Below are 22,246 nucleotides of genomic sequence, written 5' to 3' on the forward strand. Positions count from 1 at the left end.
AAGGGTGAGCGACACTGAACTCCCGACATTAAGGTTTATTAAATCTTATTCTTCTCTTTTCATTTCTAAACCAGTTGTCTTACATTTCTCTACTGAAGGCCCAGAAGCTTTCTTGGTTCAGGAACAAGGGATGGGAGAAAATAACAAAGCCTTGTGTATATGACAAAAAGTGCAGGCCTGCTTACTCTTGACCATTTTTAGACTGCTGGGGTTTTTAAATTTAGGTACGCGGTTTGCCCTGGTGCATCTTTCTCAAAATAACTATTCCCAAATCACCCAACACAATGAAGAAGAGTTGTTTAAGATGCCTGACACAGGGCTGTGATTCAAAATGCAATATGTATTTCAAGGTTTCTTTTGAGTTCAAAGCGCAGCTCAGGAACCATACGTCTGCAGTTGAATGCAACACACAATGCATGAGAATGTGAGCCTGACCTTTACTGCACAAGAAGCTTAACTCTCTGTCCTAGCTGATGACTTAAACACATTGCATGAGCCAAACTCTAAGCAAAGCATGTACAAAGGAGGTTATGAAACAAATGAAAGTTTAAGTAAGTCCAGATTTGAAAAGGTAGGTTGGATCTACTGCTTCTTATTCCCTGAACTCCTAATTTACAGGGGAAAGTGTCAGAATGGTAAAGGATTAATCTCATCTCAGTGTGAAGCCATACCATGTAACTCCTTTGTGTCCTTACTAAAAAAGATCAGGAATTACTGCCAGGCTCTTACCCCATTTTCTCATTCCAGCTTCACAGGAATTTATGTTTAAAGAAGGTGCAGTGACATAGAGAGTAGCATTACTCCACTGCAAGCTATTTTTAATCCTTTCAATTCCATTCTGGATTTTAAAACTGCAGTGTTTGTTGTTTTATTTAATCAAGATTTGTTTCAGCTCACTGCTGCCATGCCTGACTCCCAGCAAAGTACAAAAAAAAAAATTCAAAAATATAAAAACTGATGTGGGGATGGTACGTAACTTGCAATGGTACTGTGCCAAATTGCTTGCGTGCAGGGTTAGGAGCGGGGAACAGAAGCCACTCACCAGACTCAACCCAGTAGTGGCATTTTGCATATTGCAAAGTTCTAAAACTGCAATGCTTCAAAAACATAAAATACACTTAAAATACTACTAATTGGTCTGAGAATCATTAACTAACCTAGGAAATAAGAAAAAAAAAAATTACTCCCCCCACCCCAAACACACAAAACAAGAAAACAACCCTGAAATAACAGATTTTCCTCCTGTTAAAAGATCCAAATGAGGAAAAAAATCAAAACATTAAAAATAACACCCCCCAAAAAAAAAAACCAAAACCACCCCTCTCCTCACTAGAGGAGCAGCCATGCAGCCATTTCAGGACTTACCTGTATCTCAAAGCATCAATTTTAGAGCCTCTCAACCTACTGAGACTGCTCCCCAAGAATCTAAAAAAGCTCACCACTACCCATAGAAATCTACATAGCATTTAATCCTCTTCTTCTGTGTACATCCTAATTCTACTCAAGTAAGGAGGAGGGTGAAGGTCTTAGTAATTACACAAAGCCTTGTTTGGTTTGCAGGCTGTCTCTAATGGCATGATGCTCGCTCTTAAGATGCACCAAGTAGACAATAGCTCAGCAGAGCAAACAATTTCTCCTGTGACCAGTGGAGATGGATAAAAACAGGAAGCCGATGCTCCCTCAGAGGAGCACTCCTAAAGGGATTTTACAGTACAGAAGACCAGCTCCTGTAGAAATATCCCAGCTACTTTGAAACAAATAGCTCAGAGACCAGGAGGCACAGCAGAAAAGAACAAACTGTACTGGTTATCTTTGACCACCAGAAGGTGTTTGGCAGCTTGAACTTATGTTACTGCAACTATACTGTAATCAGCAACTGGACCGCAATGTAGACATACCCTAAAGTCAAAGGCAGATAGATGTTAAGCAGTAGCACTTAGAAGACCATTAATTATGGAATTAAATATATCCTTAATCACCAGAATACTTGACAATTTAAGTTTAAATAAACAGTAATTAAATTATAATTAGTGTTGTTACATGCAGGTTATCATTGTGATTTATATACATAGTACAGCTTTCATATGGAGTGAAACCTACACAAATAATTACCTAGTAAAAAGAAAAGTGTACACTAAAAGAAATTAATTACTTTGTTCAGAGACTCTACTTCTAAAGAGTCAATTCTAAATGGAAAACCAACATGAAAGGTATTAACAAGCTTGGATACCTGGTGTTACAATAATAAAATACTGTTAATTATTAAATCTTTTGAAAGCTTTGTATATATGTGTTAATAATACATGGTTTAAACAAATACATCTTTAGAAGTTGGAATAAAATGCACTTCACACTACACAATCTGATTTCTAGTCACCTACCATCAGTGGGAGTTATTTTGCCTACGTTTTTCATGAATCAACAGCAAAACAGACCAACACCACTGTGTTTTTAAGCATCCTGTATTACATAAATATTGTAACTCTGAAATGTTATCATATATAATTTGTCTTCAGAGTTCTGTAGTACATTTTGGCTTCATTTGCAGCTAGACACCTTGTAGGTGTCCACTAATGGAACAGAATTATAAGGCATTCACAAACATGCAGATGCCTACATCGATATGTGATTTAAGACACAATAAAGAAAATCACACAATTACATTACTTTGTCCCTTCATCTACTAATGCTGAGCCTTTTCCTGAAGATTACTCATCAGGAAACTACCAACCTTCATACATGAAAAGTTAAAAAGGGCCCTATCTTCCTTAAAAATCTTCTTAGAGGACTTTTCTTATTTTTATTCAATAAGGTCAGACAGCCTCAGAAAATCACTAGGAGGAAGTCTTGTACATTTTGGAGGTTATGTGAGAAACACATGGATTTGTGCCAAAAGAGGTCGGAGTTTTGGAATCAAATTAATAGCAGCTTAGGAAACAGATCTGGTGCTAGACACTTGTCAGATAGGTCCTCTGCCTTCTCCCACCATACATGCAGTCATCTGAGCTGTCACCTAACCTGGATGCACATTTTCACACAATCCATGTATACCCTCTCTCCTCTTCCTGCCCTTCTCCCAGCTGCTTGCAGCTAACTTCCTGCCTCTCCCCAAAACAAACTGTGAAGAACAAAAAGCATGAAAACACATGAAAAGAGTTCAGAAACAATGAGAAACTGCAAGTGTCACCAGGCAAGTGAGGAAATCCCGTTAAAGATTTCCGAGAGGATGGAGGCAACCAAAATGGAGATGATTGACCATAAGCTATCAAAATGGAGACAGCTTCCTCAAGAATAAATTAGCTTATCTACAGTGAAACCAGTGAAATTACACTATTTTACACTGATTCCGTGGACTGCCATGGATATTACTATATCATAAGACATTTTGGCACATCAGCTAAATCGCAATACCTAACCAGGTATTATTTCAGACTATATGCAGCAAATGCAAAGAAAATTACTTACTATACTCCTCACTGAAAGAAAGATTATGTAAAAACTTCTATATTTCTAGAGGCAAAGAGGGCACATGGAATCCATTACAGACTCAGGTGTTTATTATATACCAGTTGATGCACGGCAATTTGCAAAGCTGCAGCACACCATCCAAGCATATAAGGGTCCACCTATGAATAAAAGTGAACAGTCCAGATGGCAGGTCTCAAAGAGTAAGTGAACTAGAAAGGTTATCTTTCTATTTCTATGGCCAAATATCCATATTACTCAGACATCAGTTAGATGTATCATATTGTTAGAAATCTGACACAGATTATTACTAGTATCAATAACATTTAAAACTGTCAGAGCTTGTCTCTATTTTTACTAACATGTTAATTTCACTTAAATTTACTAGTTAGAGTCAAGGCTTCTTCTATTAAAATTCCCCTGTCCACATTAGCATTTTGGTTCAGAGCTACAGTGAGGCTTTGAAGAGCAATCCTTGTCTTTACTGGCTGCTAGTTCACAGAGCAGTTCTGTTGCATAAAAACCAGACTCCTTTCAGAAGACAGGAAATTAGAAGCTCCTCTACTAATTCACTCCAAACCCAGATGAGGACATTATGGTCCAGACGTAGGCATGAGCAAGACAGTCATACATCCACCCAGTGTCTGCAAAATGTGCACATACCACATAGCACTCCTGAACCACCCAGCATCCTCACAAATCCCTCCAGTAGATCCCATGTTACAAACCACCAAGAGTTATATCCAATCTCAGCCATGAAATCATCTGTGGGATGCTCTACTCTTCTCCCACCATCCACCAAGGCTAACAACACAGACTGGACCTCATTATTTCAGTCAAGATAGAAAGGCTCTTTGGCATCACTGGAGGGCATTCTGAACACTGGCATCAAATTGGTAACGTGGGGTCCACAGTCTTGCAGTAAGGTCATAGAATCATGGAATATCTTGAGTTGGAAGGGACCCATAAGGATTATGAAGTCCAACTCCCTGCTCCTCACAGACTACCTAAAACTAAATCATATGACTAGGAGTATTGTCCAAACACTCCTTGAAATCTGACAGGCAACAAAATACACATTGCCCTTTCACCCTGAGAAATGTAAAGGTATGGCTAAACCAAGCTTGGACTCTGATCAGGATACAGCCTCATGCTCCAGAGAGGCAGGTAGTACACAGCTTCTCCCACAATGCTGAGGTGAACCTCAACTCTGCTAATATGCCTGCCCTTCTGGAAAAGGTGCCAGTATTCCCACGTTGGGCTTGCGACCAATTATAGGGGATGCACATCATGAGTCCCCCAAGCGAAATTTGCTGAGATGTCCATAAACTTAACCTGAATCTTCTCCAGGAAGCCCTGATGATGCAGCTGGAGCAATTCCTAGCCACCTTGGGCAGAGCACTGGATGCAAATGCAGACCCTGTCAATATTCCCTACACAACCTAGCAACACACTATCAGAGGCAAGAGAAAAAGAGTGTGCTCTTTTGGGACTGCAAGTATTGCACCCACCGCCAGGTATCCGTGTTCCAAGGACAAGATGGTCCTGGCACTCCAAACTCATCTTTTGGACCAAGACTTTCTGTCAATTGTAGGGGAAACAATCACAGAGGAAAAGACTCCAGGAAGTTGTTCAGCTTGTTTTTCTCCTTAGACGAAAAAGGGTTCAAAAGGAATGGCTTCAGTTCACTTGAGACATCCTCACAGATCAGCTGCTACAGCCACAGAAAGAAGTCCACTATAACACCCCAGGGTACCGTGCAGTGGACATTGCCAAACTCATAATGAGAATATGATGGGGCACCAAAAGCCCGGTCACACTAAACAGGAACAGAAACAAGGCTCTGCCACATGATGTTGGTAGTCAGGGCATAAATGTAGTAATTAAGATGTTGTCACACCCTGGAACGACACTATGGAATGACAACACTATACTCCCTAGGGAGGTCTGCAGTCATAGAACCCCCATCTTTGGGACGGCTTTTCTGCAGGAAGCTTCAAACCATAAGTACAGTGACAATGTTCAGCACAGGGGACCAAATAAAATCCAAACCAAACTTCCTGAACTGCAAATGAAGATGAGAAGAGCCTCATTAAGAGCCTTGGTCTGCTTTTATTACACCAAATTACTTGCTTGTGGAGACATAGACTATATTTTCATGAGAAGAAGGAGAAAAACTGTTGAACTACTATATAACAGTAAACAACTATTTAATTTGTAAACTTTCCTACAGAAAAGCAGCACCCTAAGGAACTGTCAAATTAATGTAATCAGAAGCCCATTCCTACAACAGTTACTGTTATATTTATGTTTACTACTGGACAGAACAAATGGATATTGCATTCAAACTGACGACCCAAACTGAGGATTCAAAGGATTGAATCTTGCTACTTCTAAAGCAACAAGTATTGCTGATCTAAATCAAACTTGAAGACTCTACCGCAATAAAATCTACTGGCATTCAATTCCAGCATCCCTAATGAACTGAAAGAATGAGTGAATTTATTACAGAGAAACAGAGGTCATTGACTGAAATCCATGGCAAAATTTCAATATAATTTAAAAAGTTTCAATATAATTATTTCATCCACATTTAAACCATATATGTGCATGCATACATTCCATACAGTTCTATAAATATATGTAAACATATAAACATAGCCATATATATGTAAAACCAAACATTCAGCATCATCTTCAAAAATATAATTAAGATAAAGATCAACAAAACATACCAAAAGATATTTTGATTTAAAGTCAAAATTATGATTAAGAACCAGGTGACCATTATGAGAAAAAAAAATTCATAAAAAGTAAAACATACCTGATAAAAATTGGGCCAGAAAGTGCTAATTGCCAGTTCTGCTCTGTTCCAAGTAGCAGAGAGAGATGTGTTCCAGATGGGGTTACCAATAGGACCATCATTAACTTTCACATATATATTCAAAGTGCCAGGGCTAGATCCACTCTTGCTTGAAACATAATAGTGGAAATCAATACAATGCGTATCATTTTCTTTCAGATGGGGCAGAAGGAGGTGAGCTTTCTGTCCCGCAAATCTCCCAGATGTATTCACCAACATGAAAGAACCTGCAAAACAAAGTCACTAGTTCAGTTTCATTTTATTTTCCTCTCCCTAATATGGTGATCGGCAATTAAAGTATCATTAAAAAAATAATCATTTTGCTTTGCTTCTACCAACATAACAGTAATTTGTATTTGGTAGGTATTTAATCTCAAATTGCTTTTGAGAATTTCAAGATTCTTTTCCAAAGCTAGTAAATATTAGAATCCTTATTTTACAGTTGGAGAAAGAAAGAGACAAAAAAACCACTGAAGTGATCTGCACTGCACTGAATCTACAGATGTTAGAAGAGAATCAACTGTATGTCCCAACTATCTGAGCATTTCTATATGCAGAGTTGGTATTGAGTTTGCGTGGCAAGGTTTTCAGTAGCAGAGGGGCTACAGCCAATGCTCCAAGACAGACCCGCCACTGGCCAAGGCCGAGTCCATCAGCGACAGTAGTAGTGCCTCTGGGATAACGTTATTTAAGAAAGGGGAAAAAGTTGCTGCGCAACACCAGAGTGAGAATATGAGAGAAACAGCCCTGCAGACCCTCAGGTCAGTGAAGGAGGGGGAGGAGATGCTCCAGGCACCAGAGCAGAGATTCCGCTGCAGCCTCTGATGAAGACCACGGTGGGTGAGGCAGGCTGTCCCCCTGCAGCCCAGGGAGGTCCACAGTGGAGCAGATATCCACCTGCAGCCCAGGGAGGACCCCATGCTGGAGCAGGGGGATGTCCGAAGGAGGCTGTGACCCTGTGGGAAGCCCGTGCTGGAGCAGGCTCCTGGCACGACCTGTGGACCCGTGGAGAGAGGAGCCCATGTTGGAGCAGGTTTGCTGGCAGGACTTGTGACCCTGCAGAAGGGACTGATGCTGGAGCAGTTCATGAAGAACTGTAGCCCATGGGAAGGACTCAGGTTGGAGAAGTTGGTGAAGGACTGTCTCCTATGGGAGGGACCCCCTGGTGGAGCAGGGGCCGAGTGCGGAGTCCTCCTCCCCCTGAGGAGGAAGGAGCGGCAGAGACCAGGTGTGGGGAGCTGACCCCAACCACCATCCCCTGTTCCCCTGCGCCGCCGGGGGGAGGAGGTGGAGAGAACCGGGAGTGGGGGTGAGGGCTGGGGGGAGGGAGGGCTGGGGGGAAGCTGTTCTAAGGTTTGGGTTTTATTTCTCATTACCCTACTCTGATTTGATTGGCAATTAATTAAATTCCCTGGGTTGCATCTGTTTTGCCTGTGACAACAATTGCTGAGTGATCTCTCCCCGTCTGTATCTCAACCCGCAAGCCTTTCATCGTATTTTCACTCCCCTCTCCAGCTGAGGAGGGGAGTCATAGAGTGGCTTTTGTGGGTACCTGGCATCCAACCAGGGCCAACCCACCACAAGAGTTGCAATGAAATCAAGGAGAATTACGTGTGCTCAGATAGTGGGATGCAGTAGATCATGCAGATGAAGTCTAAAATGTTCTTGATTCCTTAGCCCTACTCTAGCTAATCACCAGCTATATCCTTAACTGATTAAATGTGACAATTGTCTCCTGGCCTCAAGACCCAAGAAAAGACAGAACAAATGAAAATACTCAGCAAACGGGTAAGCTTTATGGGGGGTGGGTGGGTGTGTGTATGTGTGAATTTTACACTATGGTCCCAACTTAAACAACAAACAACAAGAAATGTAAAGGTATAGTTCAAATAAAGTTACGTTCAAACAACCCTCACATGAACAGATAGTCAGTTTAGGCTCTGTTTTTCAGTACCTATTAATGTGTTTCATTGAAATGTACCTTCAAAATAATCATGTTACAGAACAGATGTGCAACTAAAGAATCTGAATGCCTGTATAGACATTATATTAGAAGAAACAACATGATTTTCAATACATTCATGTTTCTGGGTTGAACAAACCCAAAGGGAAGAATTCTATTAATATATACACTATGATACCATAGAAGGAAATAAAATTCAACTCAACGCGTACTTTGGAAAGAAAACGTATCAATAAAATACATGAGATAATTTAAACCTTGCGTTTTCCATAAAAGTCAATAAATTGATGTTATAGATGCACCCTATAAATGCATGCTATAAATGCATACCTAAGTGCTCTTATAAAAATACAAGCACACATTTCTCAAACAGTTATTAGAAAACAACTTCTAATTTTTTTTTTTTTTTGTACTTTGAAGGGTAATGATACCTTGGAATTTCAATGGGATGCAAACTCTTAAGTAATTTCTTGAAATGGAATGTAAGTGTTTAGAGAACCTTGGTCCAGACTGCACCTTTACCTTAAATAGGTTTAACTATTCAATAATACGGTTTTGCAGTTACTTTAAATTATTTATCAAGCATAACTTCTCATTAATTTTCATTCTAGACAAAATAACTGCTTATAAAGTTGACAAAAATGGAAATTAATTGTGATACAAAGGAATATGAATATTTTACTTCCTAAACAGCATTACTCTCTACTAATTTACAGACTGCTAGTTACTATAATGTATTGCGACAAATTCTTATTAGTAATATAAGTAGAAGTCACTGAACGTGTTTTCCATATTCTGCTAGAGAAAACTTTTAATTTTTAATTTAGCAGAAGGAAAGGCAAGAAGGAATGATTCACCTGCTTTTCCATGCAAGGACTGGTTTCCACAAGTTTCTGATTACACCATACTCAAATCTACAGTACACACAACTGCAACACTTTATTTCTTGCTGTATGTCAGTAATCTAAAATGTAAGAAGGCCATAATCAGGAGAAAAAAAGGACACACACACACCCATTCTAGATGGAGCAACAAACAGGTGGTAAACTTGCTCCTAACCTATTGGCATAAGCACAGGAAGGAATACTTTTTAATATTACTTTTCACATGTGCTCAACCCTGTTTCAGCCTGTCACAACAGTACATCATTTTCATACAGAATGTGCTATGTGTTTTTTGACTTGTAATACAAACATCTTCAAATACTCCAATACAGGAAGAATCAAATTTACTTCCACAAAGATACAGTAAGGAGAAGACTCCTGTCTTTATCTTATACAGAGGAGACTAACCAAGTTAGTCTTTGGTCTTTCCAATACTTTCTTTAGTATGATGGCTCCTAAGTTGTTGCTGGTCTTGGGTTGACCAAAGGATGAAATTCCCCTGCACTGGAATTTTTGATCCTGTTGCTCAGTGATTAATTAGGATGCTGAAGGGTTAAAAATGAACCCACAGCTGGAACAAGAGGCAGTCCTGCTATATTACTTATAAAACATTTCTCCATCTTTATAATACAATAAACGGTTAAAAATAAAACTCACAAAAATATATTTGGGTACAAAAAGGAAGCAAATAAATTTTGAATTTAGCCACATGGATCTTTGCTCAAAACAGGCAGGAAAGAAACCAATATTCCTTCCACCACTTAGTACATGCCCTGCCATTCAATTCATTTATTTAAATTTAAAATGTAAACCCCTTAAAACAGTTATAATTTGCTAAGTTATCAAAACAACACACAAAGCATTCATGAGTTCACTAAAAATTAACTGGCAAGTTTTTTTTAAATCTTACCACCAAGAATGCCATACAGAAATGTCCACCGTTTCCTAGCCATTTTAAAATTTCAAACCAGTACCTTCCTGACAACCCAACCGATTTTATATTCAGTGCTGCTAAGAATCCTGCAGCCCTTGACAGAATTATATTTTTAAGAACTATTTAACTTATAGCATCCTGATTAATGTAATATGTATTGCACAACTGAACCATGTGAAAAATTATCAGTGGCTTAAGAAATGGAATCTAGCCAGCCTGTTTTGAAAATCTGTCTCTAACTCCTTTGTTGAAAGTGAAAAGGTACAGAAGAATGTCACTGTAAACAGAATAAATCCTACTTTACTTTTGGTAAGAAAAGGGAATGTTTAAAGAGAACTAAATTAACCAGCAGTATGTCATTCAGATGTGCTGGTTTAGTTTTTCTGCTAGAAAGTATCTGGTAAGATCTTAGTTCATGAGGCAAGGAGTAGGACGTAAACGCATCCTTTTAATTGGTTGACTGAACTGCCATCTGAATCGCAGGAAATAACACACCTAGCAGTGCCATGACAGGTAAACTACATTATGTAGGTCTTCTGGGACAATTTGATTTCCCACTTGTGAAGGTCTCACCAACCAACACTTTTGGAAGCTGAAGTTTCTTCTGTCCCTGCACCTGGAGCAGTACATTCACTCATACAACTTTAAACAGAGTCGAAAACCAAAAGGACATTCAGCCATCAGCGTGACCTTCTAAATCCAGAGTTGACTAACTAAGATGTCATAGCTTGTTGTATCAAACATAGTAAACTTCTATTCTAGCCTCAACATATCCTCTAAACAGCATTTAAGGAAAACTTTCCTTGAAGCAAGTAGTCATCTAGACGATGGATCCAGGAACACGCAACTGTAAAAGCCCGGTTTCAGAAGAGAACAGTTCTTGCACCAGGCACAGGCCACAACTTGTGTGTGTAAGAATGAAATCCCAAAGTGCCTGTACATTAAGCTATCCAAAATCAGCCCGTTCAATACAGAGCCATTTCAGGATAGCCAATGAAGAAAAACTGAATATAGATACATCTGCAACAGTACTCATCTTTGAAATTGCATGCTTTGCTGTAGGTACAAGAATGTGCTATGTCTGCCTAGAATAGCTAGCACTGCTTTTTTGAAGATAAATGCTTAGGTCTCTTCTTTCAGTGGGCCAGATGAACATGAAAGATGCACACAAGAAGTCTCAGGTACACACAACCCCCAGCAAATCTATATAAACTAAAGTTCATATGTAAGCCCTCAACATTCTGGGGGTTCAACTAAGGTTAAACAAAAAGAAAACATGGATAATAAATTTCATGGAAGCTCCCAGTCAGTGCCTTAACCCTTTATTAGCCCTTGTCTTTGAAAGGCTGCCATCTCATGAAGGTATTCAATATTTTGTTTGACATTATCTGTTTTTCCAGGCATGTGAATTCTGATAAAGATCAACTCAGCTTCCACACCTAGTTTTAACTATAGATCTCCCCACAAGAAAATAACATCTAATATGTATTAAAATGAAAAGGTGCAATCATTAGACAGAAATCATTATATATTTTACTTAAAGCCATACAGTGTGCGTAATGAAAAGGAAAAAGTGAACTGAATGCATTAAAATCTTTCTTACAATTCTTTTTTTTAATCTAGTCAGCTTATCTTCAGTGTCAAGTCATGCAGAAATTTTCTCTTTCAACTTTCACTATCGTCATCTGTGAAACTGATTACTGAATAACACTATGCAAGACGGTTATATAAATCTAAGAATGTGGATAAACTCAGTACACAAATAAACAATTTTCACAAAAAAAAGGGGGGGAGGTCTCAGCCAAACGAACAAAACCCCAAAACAAAACAAAACCCAAACCATGGCATACTTCTCCAGAATCGTTTATCACATATTTGGGCACATGCGAAATAGATAAAAAAAAATAACTGCAACTATTCACTGGTATATCTACTAGAAAACAGTTATCTTCCAGGAAACAAGGATTTAACAAGAAAACATGTAAAATTATAACCAACTCAGTACTCATTCATATGAAGAGATAGCAAGTGCACATATTACTATAAACATATTCCTTTTAAAGTCACTAATATACCTAGATGTACTTTCATGTTTAAACACATGGATGATGATAGTTTCTTCATCCATGATAGTAAACTTCTTCAAAAAGTTTAAATGGGATTTACTTGGGTTCAGTGCTTAGGTCTATGTTTAGGCACTACATGCAATTTAACAGTTCAAAAGTACACACTGAAATCAAACTGAGAATAAAATCTAAGGTAGCTGATGGTGCTCACCATCCATTAAATTCAGGCTTCTTTAATCCACAAACTTGGTAAGTCACCCGTATTTCACCATTTTACCCAGAGGGTTTAAATCAACAAACTGGTGAATTTGCTACAGTTGCTGCTGTTGTTTACAATTCCTCACTCTGAAATGTTTCAGCAGTAATTCAGCAAATATTTGGTTCATTAAAATATTAATCCTAAGAAAATGTAATACTTGAAAAAGAAAATACACTAGAGTTGCTCCAGAGTAAATGGGCAGTTGAACATCATGATAATTCTCATTAGCATCAATGGAAATTTTCTGTGAAGTTAACATAGAGGAAAATGAAATTTTGTACACAAAAAGATGCCCAAAAGATAGAGTGACACAAGAACTGCAAAAAAAGAAGAAAAGTATTTGTTTAAAAAAAAACCAAACAAAACAAAACCTAACAACTGGAAAAGCAATGTACTGTCCTACAAAAACAATGGAAATGGCACAAGAGAGATTCTCCAGTCACTTCTGCAAGTTTTCACCACGTCACATCACCTTGTTAAGGGTCACTTTTTACACTTGGAACGTCAAATGCAATGAAATTGAAGCAGTATCATTTTCCATGCATGAAGAAAATGTGACTAGTGAGCAAAGAAAATTAATTTGTTGATGTTTCACCAAGCTTATACATGGTTGAACACAGTTAGTCTTCCTTCCAGACTGTGACAACAGACGTGACATACACAGGTTATAATCACAATCCTGTTGTGATTTCATTGATACAATAATAAATATAAGTAAAAAAAGTACTGGTGCTTAACTTACTTAGGCATCAGCATTGGTTGATTTTGACTCTCAATATTTGAAAAATGTGCTTGTTGTGGTTTAAGCCCAGCCAGCAACAAAGCACCATGAGGCTATTCACCCACTCCTCTCCCACGCTGGTGGGATGGGGAAGAGAAAATGCAAAAAAAAGTTTGTGGGTCAAGACAAGGACAGAGAGGAATCACTCACCAGTTATGGTCATGAGCAAAAGACAGGCTCAACTTGGGGAAGAAACAAAATCAATTTCCTTTACTACCAATCAAAACAAAACAAGGATAATGAGAATTAAAACCAAACCTTTGAACACCTTCCCCCCCACCCCTCCCTCCTTCCTGGGCACAACTCCACTGCTGATTTTCTCTACCTCCTCCCTCCCAGCAGAACAGGGGGACGGGGAATGGGGGTTGAGGTGAGTTCATCACACCTGGTCTCTGCCGCTCCTTCCTCCTCAGGGGGAGCACTCCTCACTCATCCCCTGCTCCAGTGCGGGGTCCCTCCCATGGGAGACAGTCCTCCATGAACTTCTTCAGTGTGGGTCCTTCCCACAGGCTGCAGTTCTTCAGGAGCTGCTCCAGCATGGGTCCTTTCTGCGGGCTGCAGTCCTCCAGTCACAGGCTGCTCCAGCGCGGGCTTTCCCATGGAGTCACGGCCATCTTGGGGGGCATCCCCCTGCTCCAGCGTGGGCTTCTCCCCGGGCTGCAGGTGGGCATCTGCTCCCCCGCTCCCCTCCATGGGCTGGGGGGGGACAGCCTGCCGTCTCACCACGGGCTGCAGGGGCATCCACCGCCTCAGGCGCCCCTCCTCCCCTTCCTCCTCACTGACCTCGGTGTCTGCAGAGGGGTTCCTCTCACATCCCACTCCCCCCACTCACTGCAGGTTCCCCTTCTTAAATCTGTTCTCCCAGAGGCGTTACCACTGTCACTGATGGGGTCGGCCTGGGCCAGAGTCGGGTCCGACTTGGAGCCGGGGAAGCTTCAAGCAGCTTCTCACAGGAGCCACCCCTGTGGCCTCGTTACCAAAAACCCCGCCACACAAACCCAATACAGTGCTAAATGAAGGAAAGCAGAAAGTCTGCTTTTAAGAACAGATATTCTATGTATTACCTTATTAACAAACACCCTTCAGGTGCAGAAACATCTCTCTGTAAGGCTGGAAGGTATCAAAAATGCTGTGATGAGGGAGATATAACGGGTTACTTTTTATTAACAAAACAGCATTCCTTAAATGTCAGCCAACCCTGCTAGCAATAAAATATCCCTGACTAGCGTGAGTACCCAAGACTAAGTATGTGACTGTCCAAGATACTGGAACTGCTGTGCATATGCAGATGAATTGCAAGGCTCAAGCAGAATGGGCCCCACTTTCAGACAAGGCAAAGTCAACATATATGTTCTTTTATTTATTATATTTTATAAATGTGTACCGGCCATTTTGGAAGTACTGCAGAAAGCAGAAGACCTCAATTTTCTAACAGCCAGCCTTGGACCTTAATTCCCAAAGCTAGTAAACAGAAGAGTTTTTGTCTTCTGTATTTCTTCCTACTATTTACCAATTTTACAAAAAAAGGAAAATATATTTTCAGGTAACATTTGAAAATTATGGACCTGCTGTAACTTGAGAAACCTCTCAAAGCATGACTAGCACTACCTAAAGAAGCCAGAACTTCTGCTCAGTTGCACCGCTTCCAGATACCATGCAGTAGGTAACTGCACATAAGAATCAGTGCCACTTGCACCCCTGAATTGGCATAATGAGGTGTGCCAAAATACACCAGTTGAGTCTTCCCTTCAGTGCCTCAACTAACATCCATCAGTTCTGTTCATTAACTTACAAAACATTATTGTCTCAGGTGAATTTTAAGTCTTCTTTTGACCAATACTTACTCATATTAAATTTCATGTGATATTTTTAATCATTACCCAGCCTAAAAAAATCATGAATCATCTCAACTTTCAAGTTGTTCATCATCCAAATTTCAGCTACTAAAATCCATTCAACTATTCCACCATAAATCCCATATATTGTTGGAAAAGATCAACCCATTTCTACCCATAATGCCATCTTCATTTAGCAGGACAACTAATAAGCCTAATAAGCCTTATAATTCTTTCACCAAATTCAATTCTTCAAATTCTTCCTCATCTCCTATACATAGGCACATCTTCCATTCTTTTGTTAGAACTTGTTGATTAAACACAAACATGTGTAAGAGACTGAATTTTTATCTTGAACCATTTGCCTCAAAGACTGTTAGGTGTGAGGGACTGGGCTGTCATCTCAGGGAACTGTGAACAGCTTATCTCAAGCCCTTTGTCTCTAAGATGGCCTGTTTAAGCAGGACACTCCTCTGTCCGTAAGGAGGATTACCAGGCCATTGAGGCATCCAGGGGAGGAAACTGGGCTGGAGCTGATCTGGTGTCAATCACGCAAAGGTCCTGTGATAGACGAAACCTGCAGCGCATATCATCGAAATATGCCCTATAAAAACCCATAGAGACAAGCTGTGGCGGCCTTTTCCACCACCAAGGAATTGAAGATTGAGGACCAACGGGACGCCGCTGGATCCATGGTGGTGACTATCCTACCAATCCTATCCCGACTGCTTGCTTAATTTCTACCTTTTCTTCCATTCTATCCTATCGCCACCATTTTCCGCTTTTGATACTTTTGATAATAAAAGCTCTTTTGACTATATGGCATTTGACCTCGTTTGTGTCTTAATCTCGCTCTTGGGATCATATCGAAACCTTCCCTGACATTGTATTGGGACAACATGAAATCACGTATTTCTGAATCATGTATTTTTGCAGTCCCTTTTTCCAATAGCCAGTAACATCTAAAAGAACTGCTTTCTGATGTATGCTGTTTGTTTTTTCAATCCTTTCCAATATTTAAAGAATTTCAGTATTTGATGAATTTGACTATTCATCCTATAATCTTTATTCTGTTTCCTTCATGACTATTCTACGTTTTCAAACACTATATTGACATTTTGAAGGCCGTTTCTTATATAAAGGGTATTAACTCTTTGCAAAAAGCAAGCAATGTATAGAAAGTCCATATACACAAAGTTCACAAGCTATTATGGAAAATAACTGCATGTGGACAAATTCGGAGACATTTGTCTAAAGTTTCGGATTCAATTCTCAACCAAGCATTGCATTTTAGAAAAAGTAGAAAGTAAAATAAGAAAAGGCAAATTATCCATGTGTTGGAGTACACAGTATGTTATTTAACAAAAATAAAAACATCCTCTGGTGCAGAGGTAACTTCAAAATAAAAATATGAAGGTTATAGGTAAAGAAAAGGAAACGAAGTGAGGAAGGATGGGATGGAAAGTGTTGAGGAAAATGTAGCAAGTGAAGATTCATGACTCCAGGACACAAAGCTATCCAGTAGCATCTCCCCAGGACTGGAAAAGGCAAATTCAGGTTGAGTATTCTAGAGCAGGGAGCAGGTAGATATTTGAAACATTTCTACCCTCAAGTGTGAGACAACCTTTAACAGAAAAGATTCAGTGTTTCCAAGAAATGTAGCTTCTACAGCCAGTGAGAACTGTGCTACAAACTGCTAAAACAGTAAACTGATTTATAAAATGCACTCACAATAGACAGCTTCCCACAAACGATATGCAAAGTTTTCTTCAAATTCTCTCAAGAGTCCTCATGATGCAGTCAGCTGGATTTCTTTAAAGCTAGCCTAATACCTTTTACCAGCTATAACATTATTTAACTTTTATGCTGTGACTGGATCTCAAACATGCCAGAGCTTTGAGACAGTCCTGTCTGCACCTTTTCTTTAAAGTGAACACACCAAAAAAATACCAGAAGGGCTTTGAAGAAGTGATGTTTTTTCAGAACATAAACTTGAACAAACTCTCTTTCTGTCTGAAAACTCTGATTCTTTCAGGTGAGAGAGATAAAATACAGCCATTTGAAAACAAATACCTTTTCTGCCCAACTATGTCTTTGCAACAAGGGTCCTTTTCCTCCAGACCTGCTTTTCACACTAGCAACTTTCAATAGCCTCCTTTAGGTCAACAGAAAAATCTCCCCTCTTTTCATCACCTCTGGCCTGGTTTTGCACCTCTTCCTCATTATTCTAAGAAAACTCCGCAAGTGCAAACTCCCCAGTCAGCACCTGTATTACTGCCTGCCCTGTTCTTCCCGAAAAGCTTCTCCCATGGCCAGGTGATCTCAAAGAAGAAATCCTCTCTTCCCCTTCAAAGACCAAAAAACATGCAGTTACTAACCATGGACTTATCACAGCATATAACGTGCATACAAAAAAAAATTTTAAGAGACACCTTGATCTCAGTTGTCACACACAGAATGACAATAGGGGCATGATGAATTTTTTGCATATTCCTTCAGTTTTCAAGGAAATATGATGAAGTTTCCAACCTCACAAACAGAATAAAAGTTGTTTAGCACAAAGGCTCTTCCCCTGCCTCTGAGGGCTACACTCAGATGCTTCCTTGCCTTTTCTGTTCCTAATAGGGCACAGCTCCACCAGTTGATTCTTTACCCTGTGTACCTGCAGTGAGATTGGAAGAGGTCTGCTAGACACATCTGCTAGATCTATCCTAAACAAAATAAGGAAAGTCAAAATACATGATTCAGTAAATAAAGGATTAAAGGATAGAAATAGAAAGAGTAACAATCAACATGGTAACTGACAAACAGGTCTTGCTAAAGAAAAACCTGGTTTAACAGTTAGAGGGGATTGCAAGTATTGCTGAAAAAGATAGCAGCTAAAGATATAAAAGACTTCTGTGAAGTGCTTAATGCAGTGTTGCGGTTTAAGCCCAGCCAGCAAGAAAGCACCACACAGCCGCTCGCTCACTCCCCCCACCCCTGGCGGGATGAGGAGAAAATACAAAGGCAGGCTCATCCTCAAGATAAAGACAGGGAGGGATCACACATCACTTATATGGTCATGGGCAAAAGGCAGGCTCAACTTGGGGAAAAAACAAAATCAATTTCATTTGCTACCAATCAAAACAAAACAAGGACACTGAGAAGTAAACCCAAACCTTAGAACACCTTCCCCCCAGCCCTCAACCCCACTCCCGGTTCTCTCCACCTCCTCCCCCCGGCGGCGCAGGGGAACAGGGGATGGGGGTTGGGGTCAGCTCCCCACACCTGGTCTCTGCCGCTCCTTCCTCCTCGGGGGGAGGAGGACTCTGCACTCGGCCCCTGCTCCACCGGGGGGTCCCTCCCACAGGAGACGGTCCTCCATGAACTTCTCCAGCGTGGGTCCTTTCCGTGGGCTGCAGTCCTTCAGTCACAGACTGCTCCAGCGTGGGCTTTCCCATGGAGTCACGGCCATCTTGGGGGGCACCCACCTGCTCCAGCCTGGGCTCCTCCATGGGCTGCAGGTGGGCCTCTGCTCCACTGTTCACCACCACGGGCTGCAGGGGCATCCACCGCCTCAGGCACCCCTCCTTCCCTCCTCCCTCCTCACTGACCTCGGTGTCTGCAGAGGGGTTCCTCTCACATCCCACTCCCCCCACTCACTGCAGGTTCCCCTTCCTAAATCTGTTCTCCCAGAGGTGCTACCGCCGTCACTGACAGGCTTGGCCTGGGCCAGAGTCGGGTCTGACTTGGAGCCGGGGAAGCTTCGAGCAGCTTCTCACAGGAGCCACCCCTGCAGCCCCCTCCCCCAACCACCAAAAAAACCCATGCCACACAAACCCATAACACATAGTAAACAAACTGATTAGAGCAGCATAACAGAACACATCAGATGTATTAAAAGCTGCATAACTGAAGCAACTGTTAATGAAGAAATCCCAGTAAACAAGGAATGAGGTTCTGCTAGTGGGTTTCTCTTTGGATCACCATTAAACTAGATGCTATTTAACTTCTTTAACAAGAACATAACAACAGATGTAAAATTGTTTCTGGGAAAAACTCTAATGATACACACACGAGCAAAACAACACAAAGTGTCTGAGTAGCCAAATCTAGGCTACTCTGAGGACCAAGGGTGAGTCATCCTCCTCTCCCAGCCTGACAGACACAAGGCTGCTGCAGTTCCATGTCCCCAGATCCAGCTAGTGGTGAGGCTTCCCAACACAGACAGACAGACGGACACAGAGAGAGAGATGGTCTCACAGATCAAATAGAGACAGAAAAACAGTGCCTTTATCAGCACCCCTATAAACAAACAGAGCACTCACACAAACAGCAGGGACAGCCCCACCCTGTTCCTCCTCTCTGTCTAATGGGAATTTCAGTCTGCTAGAGGAACCCACACCCTGCTTCTCCCTAGGTGCTGGCCCCCAGACCCATGAGCCCCTGACTTTCATGGTCCCACACCAGCTGCTGGCACTCAAATCTCTTCTACTACTCTTTGGTTAGCCTGGTTTGAAGTTCATCAGTATTGACACACACATTGAAGATGAGAGGGCACCCCCACACAAGATAGTTAGAAATAGGATTTAATAAGAACACAGGATGATAGACTGCGGTGATCAAACATCAGGCAGGGTCACATCAGCCTAATGAGTGGGTCAGCTATTTACACTTGATGAGCCTCTTTTATTCCTTTAGCTTTCGATTTTTCCCATGCTTACTCCTTCCCAATCCAACTCTACTCCTGCCTTTGGTCCCCACATTAACAGTCACACATGCAGTGAGGGCAACAAGCAAAACTGCAAGCCATGTCTTCCAATGAGTCGCTTACCTATCAACTTGTATTTTATTATAACTTGGCATTCAAAGCATAAGACAGTTGTTTTGTCACTGAAGCTAAGCATCTATAAAACTAAACAGCACATGCCAACAATTAATGCTGTAGCCCAGAAAGTCTCCCTTCTTTTCTAAGTGCATTCTCTTTGCTGCACCACCAATAACACTAGTTATTATTTTTGTAAACCATTCAACCATGCAATTCAGCATTTAAGAAACAATACTCAGGAGACAAGCAGAAATCAGCTTTAAGATGGTTCAGGGGAGCTCCTGGGGTAAACCAGAAGAGTAAAAGCTTTGGGGAAGTAAATATAATAAGGGGCGGGGGGGGAAACATGGATTTATCCTGCATGTTATCCTTATTGAAAAGGGCCATCTCCAAGAACAGAGTTAAGTGCTACTGGTGCTCTTCTACCTTCCCAATGACAGGCTGAAAGGTTTGTTAAACATAGAGGTTAATGTAAAAAGCTTCTCAAGGCCCAAAGACAGTGAGCTTTACAACCTTTATAGAAATTCAATTTTGTTTCAGCTTTAGGTTGCTAGGTTAATGTTTGACTAACAATCATATCTATGTATACTCTTCCAAATTTTAGATCAACCCAGCAATAACTTACTTTTCGTTTAAAAGCAGACTGTCATTGTACTTTCTGCATACCGTATTCTCTGGAAAGTGTACTGCCACCTGACTGATTACCAATTTCCTATCTACTGATAAAGGCAAATTGTCATCAAAATACTATCGGGTGTGTAAACTACTACTAAGGTGTTGCACAGATGAGTATCTGTAGTAACACAGCACATGCAAATGACATCCATCTTTTGAATTCCACTCAAATGTCTGATAGTTTGTCACAGACCTGTAAGACAGAAAACAAAACATTGCTATATTGCCTATGGTGCTAAATCCCACAACAATACAGAGCCTTCTGAAATCCTGTTTGACATATCAGTAATTTTAGAAGCATATTAGCCTCAAGGGCCATTCTGTTACTGGAGTAATTTACTCCTGGTTTCAGGAGTGGGAATAAAGGTAACTCACAAGAAATTTACCGTATCTATCAAAGAGTAGGGTAGAATAAAAACAAAACAACTCCACAGATCTACAGTAGACTACTGTAAGACTGTTTAACCTACTCTTCTGAATCAAAGCAACCATCTTTTTCTCATCTGCTTAATACGTTCATCTAAAAGCTCCCTTAGCATGGACCTTATATAGCCTCAATTCTTTCACTTCCACGTAAAAAATCCTGCTCAGGAATTAATTAGAAGCTCACTGTTGCAAATACTCTGATAAAGAAATTAAAATTTGATTATATAAACAGCTAGGTTTGATTAAGAAGTAGAAAATCGTGAAGCATAATGTATAGGAGTGTTAAGGTTGAAATGTTTGTCATAGAAACTTTAGGAACTGTGTTATGTGTGACCATAGGAACCTTAGTATTGTTAAGTTTCAAATAAGCTAACCATAGAAACTTTACCAGGAAATTAGTGGTTTTCTTATGTTTTGTTTCAAGAAACTAAGAAACCATCATGGGCACCAGTTTGCTGCTTGGAAACCCCCTTACCCTTCCCATCTCGATTGGAGTATTGAGGATTCCAATCAATAGAGCTAAGTGAAATTGACCAATGATTGTTTTTAAATAGGACTATTGATAAGGTGATATAATCAAAAGATCAATCACCATAAAGGTTAAATTTAAGAGCAAGCATAGTATGTATTTTTATGTAAAGAGCTTATGTAACAATGACTTGACAGAAAAAGTTTATAAAAACTGATTAATTTAATGTTAAGCTGGACACGCCTTGGGAGGAGCCATCCCCTGTGTCCCCAGCGCTGCAATAAACGAAGTGCCTGCTTCTTAACATCACATCGGTGTTAAGGAGTTTTATTCCGGATTTCGGTAACATCACCAGTGTAAGTACAGAGACACTTCCCTAAAAGACACTGTTACATTTTGTTTGTTTTTCTGAACTGAATCACTCATTGAAACTACAAAACACAAGTAGTGGGCTTTTTCCCCAGTTAAACTACAAATTATTTTAGATTAGCATTTACACCATTTTTCTTCCATAGAAACACTTCAGAGACCTTAGGTAAGACTTGCTGAGTAAACCTTTAAGCTCATCAGGGCCTGTGTTTAGCTGATGAGCAACAGGATGGCTCAGGACCTTTATTCTTGAACTCATGTCCCCACAGGAAAGCACTGTGTTATACCAGCATAAAGGCACTTACGTGCCCCATGGCAACTACATGACAGTTTAAATCTTAATGGATAAGCTACTGCACTTTCCACAGGGTAAGTTATAGATATGCACCTTTTATTGTCTCACAGCAGTCAGTCTGCAAAGTCAACCTATATCATAACAATATTAGA

The 22,246-nt window shown here is 40.4% G+C and overlaps 1 protein-coding gene across 10 annotated transcripts in view; it reads right to left on the reverse strand.

Annotated features, from left to right (window-relative positions):
• The window catches only part of PTPRM (protein tyrosine phosphatase receptor type M), a 502,188-nt gene that overhangs the window by 335,281 nt on the left and 144,661 nt on the right, over nucleotides 1–22,246 (reverse strand). For all 10 annotated transcript variants that reach the window (XM_075023029.1, XM_075023027.1, XM_075023025.1 and 7 more), the window contains exon 3: nucleotides 6,290–6,555. In XM_075023029.1, the coding sequence (XP_074879130.1) occupies nucleotides 6,290–6,555 (266 nt within the window). The remainder of the gene's footprint in view (nucleotides 1–6,289; nucleotides 6,556–22,246) is intronic.

Source organism: Buteo buteo, chromosome 3 (genome assembly GCF_964188355.1).
Source record: "Buteo buteo chromosome 3, bButBut1.hap1.1, whole genome shotgun sequence".
NCBI classification, from domain to species: Eukaryota; Metazoa; Chordata; class Aves; order Accipitriformes; family Accipitridae; genus Buteo; species Buteo buteo.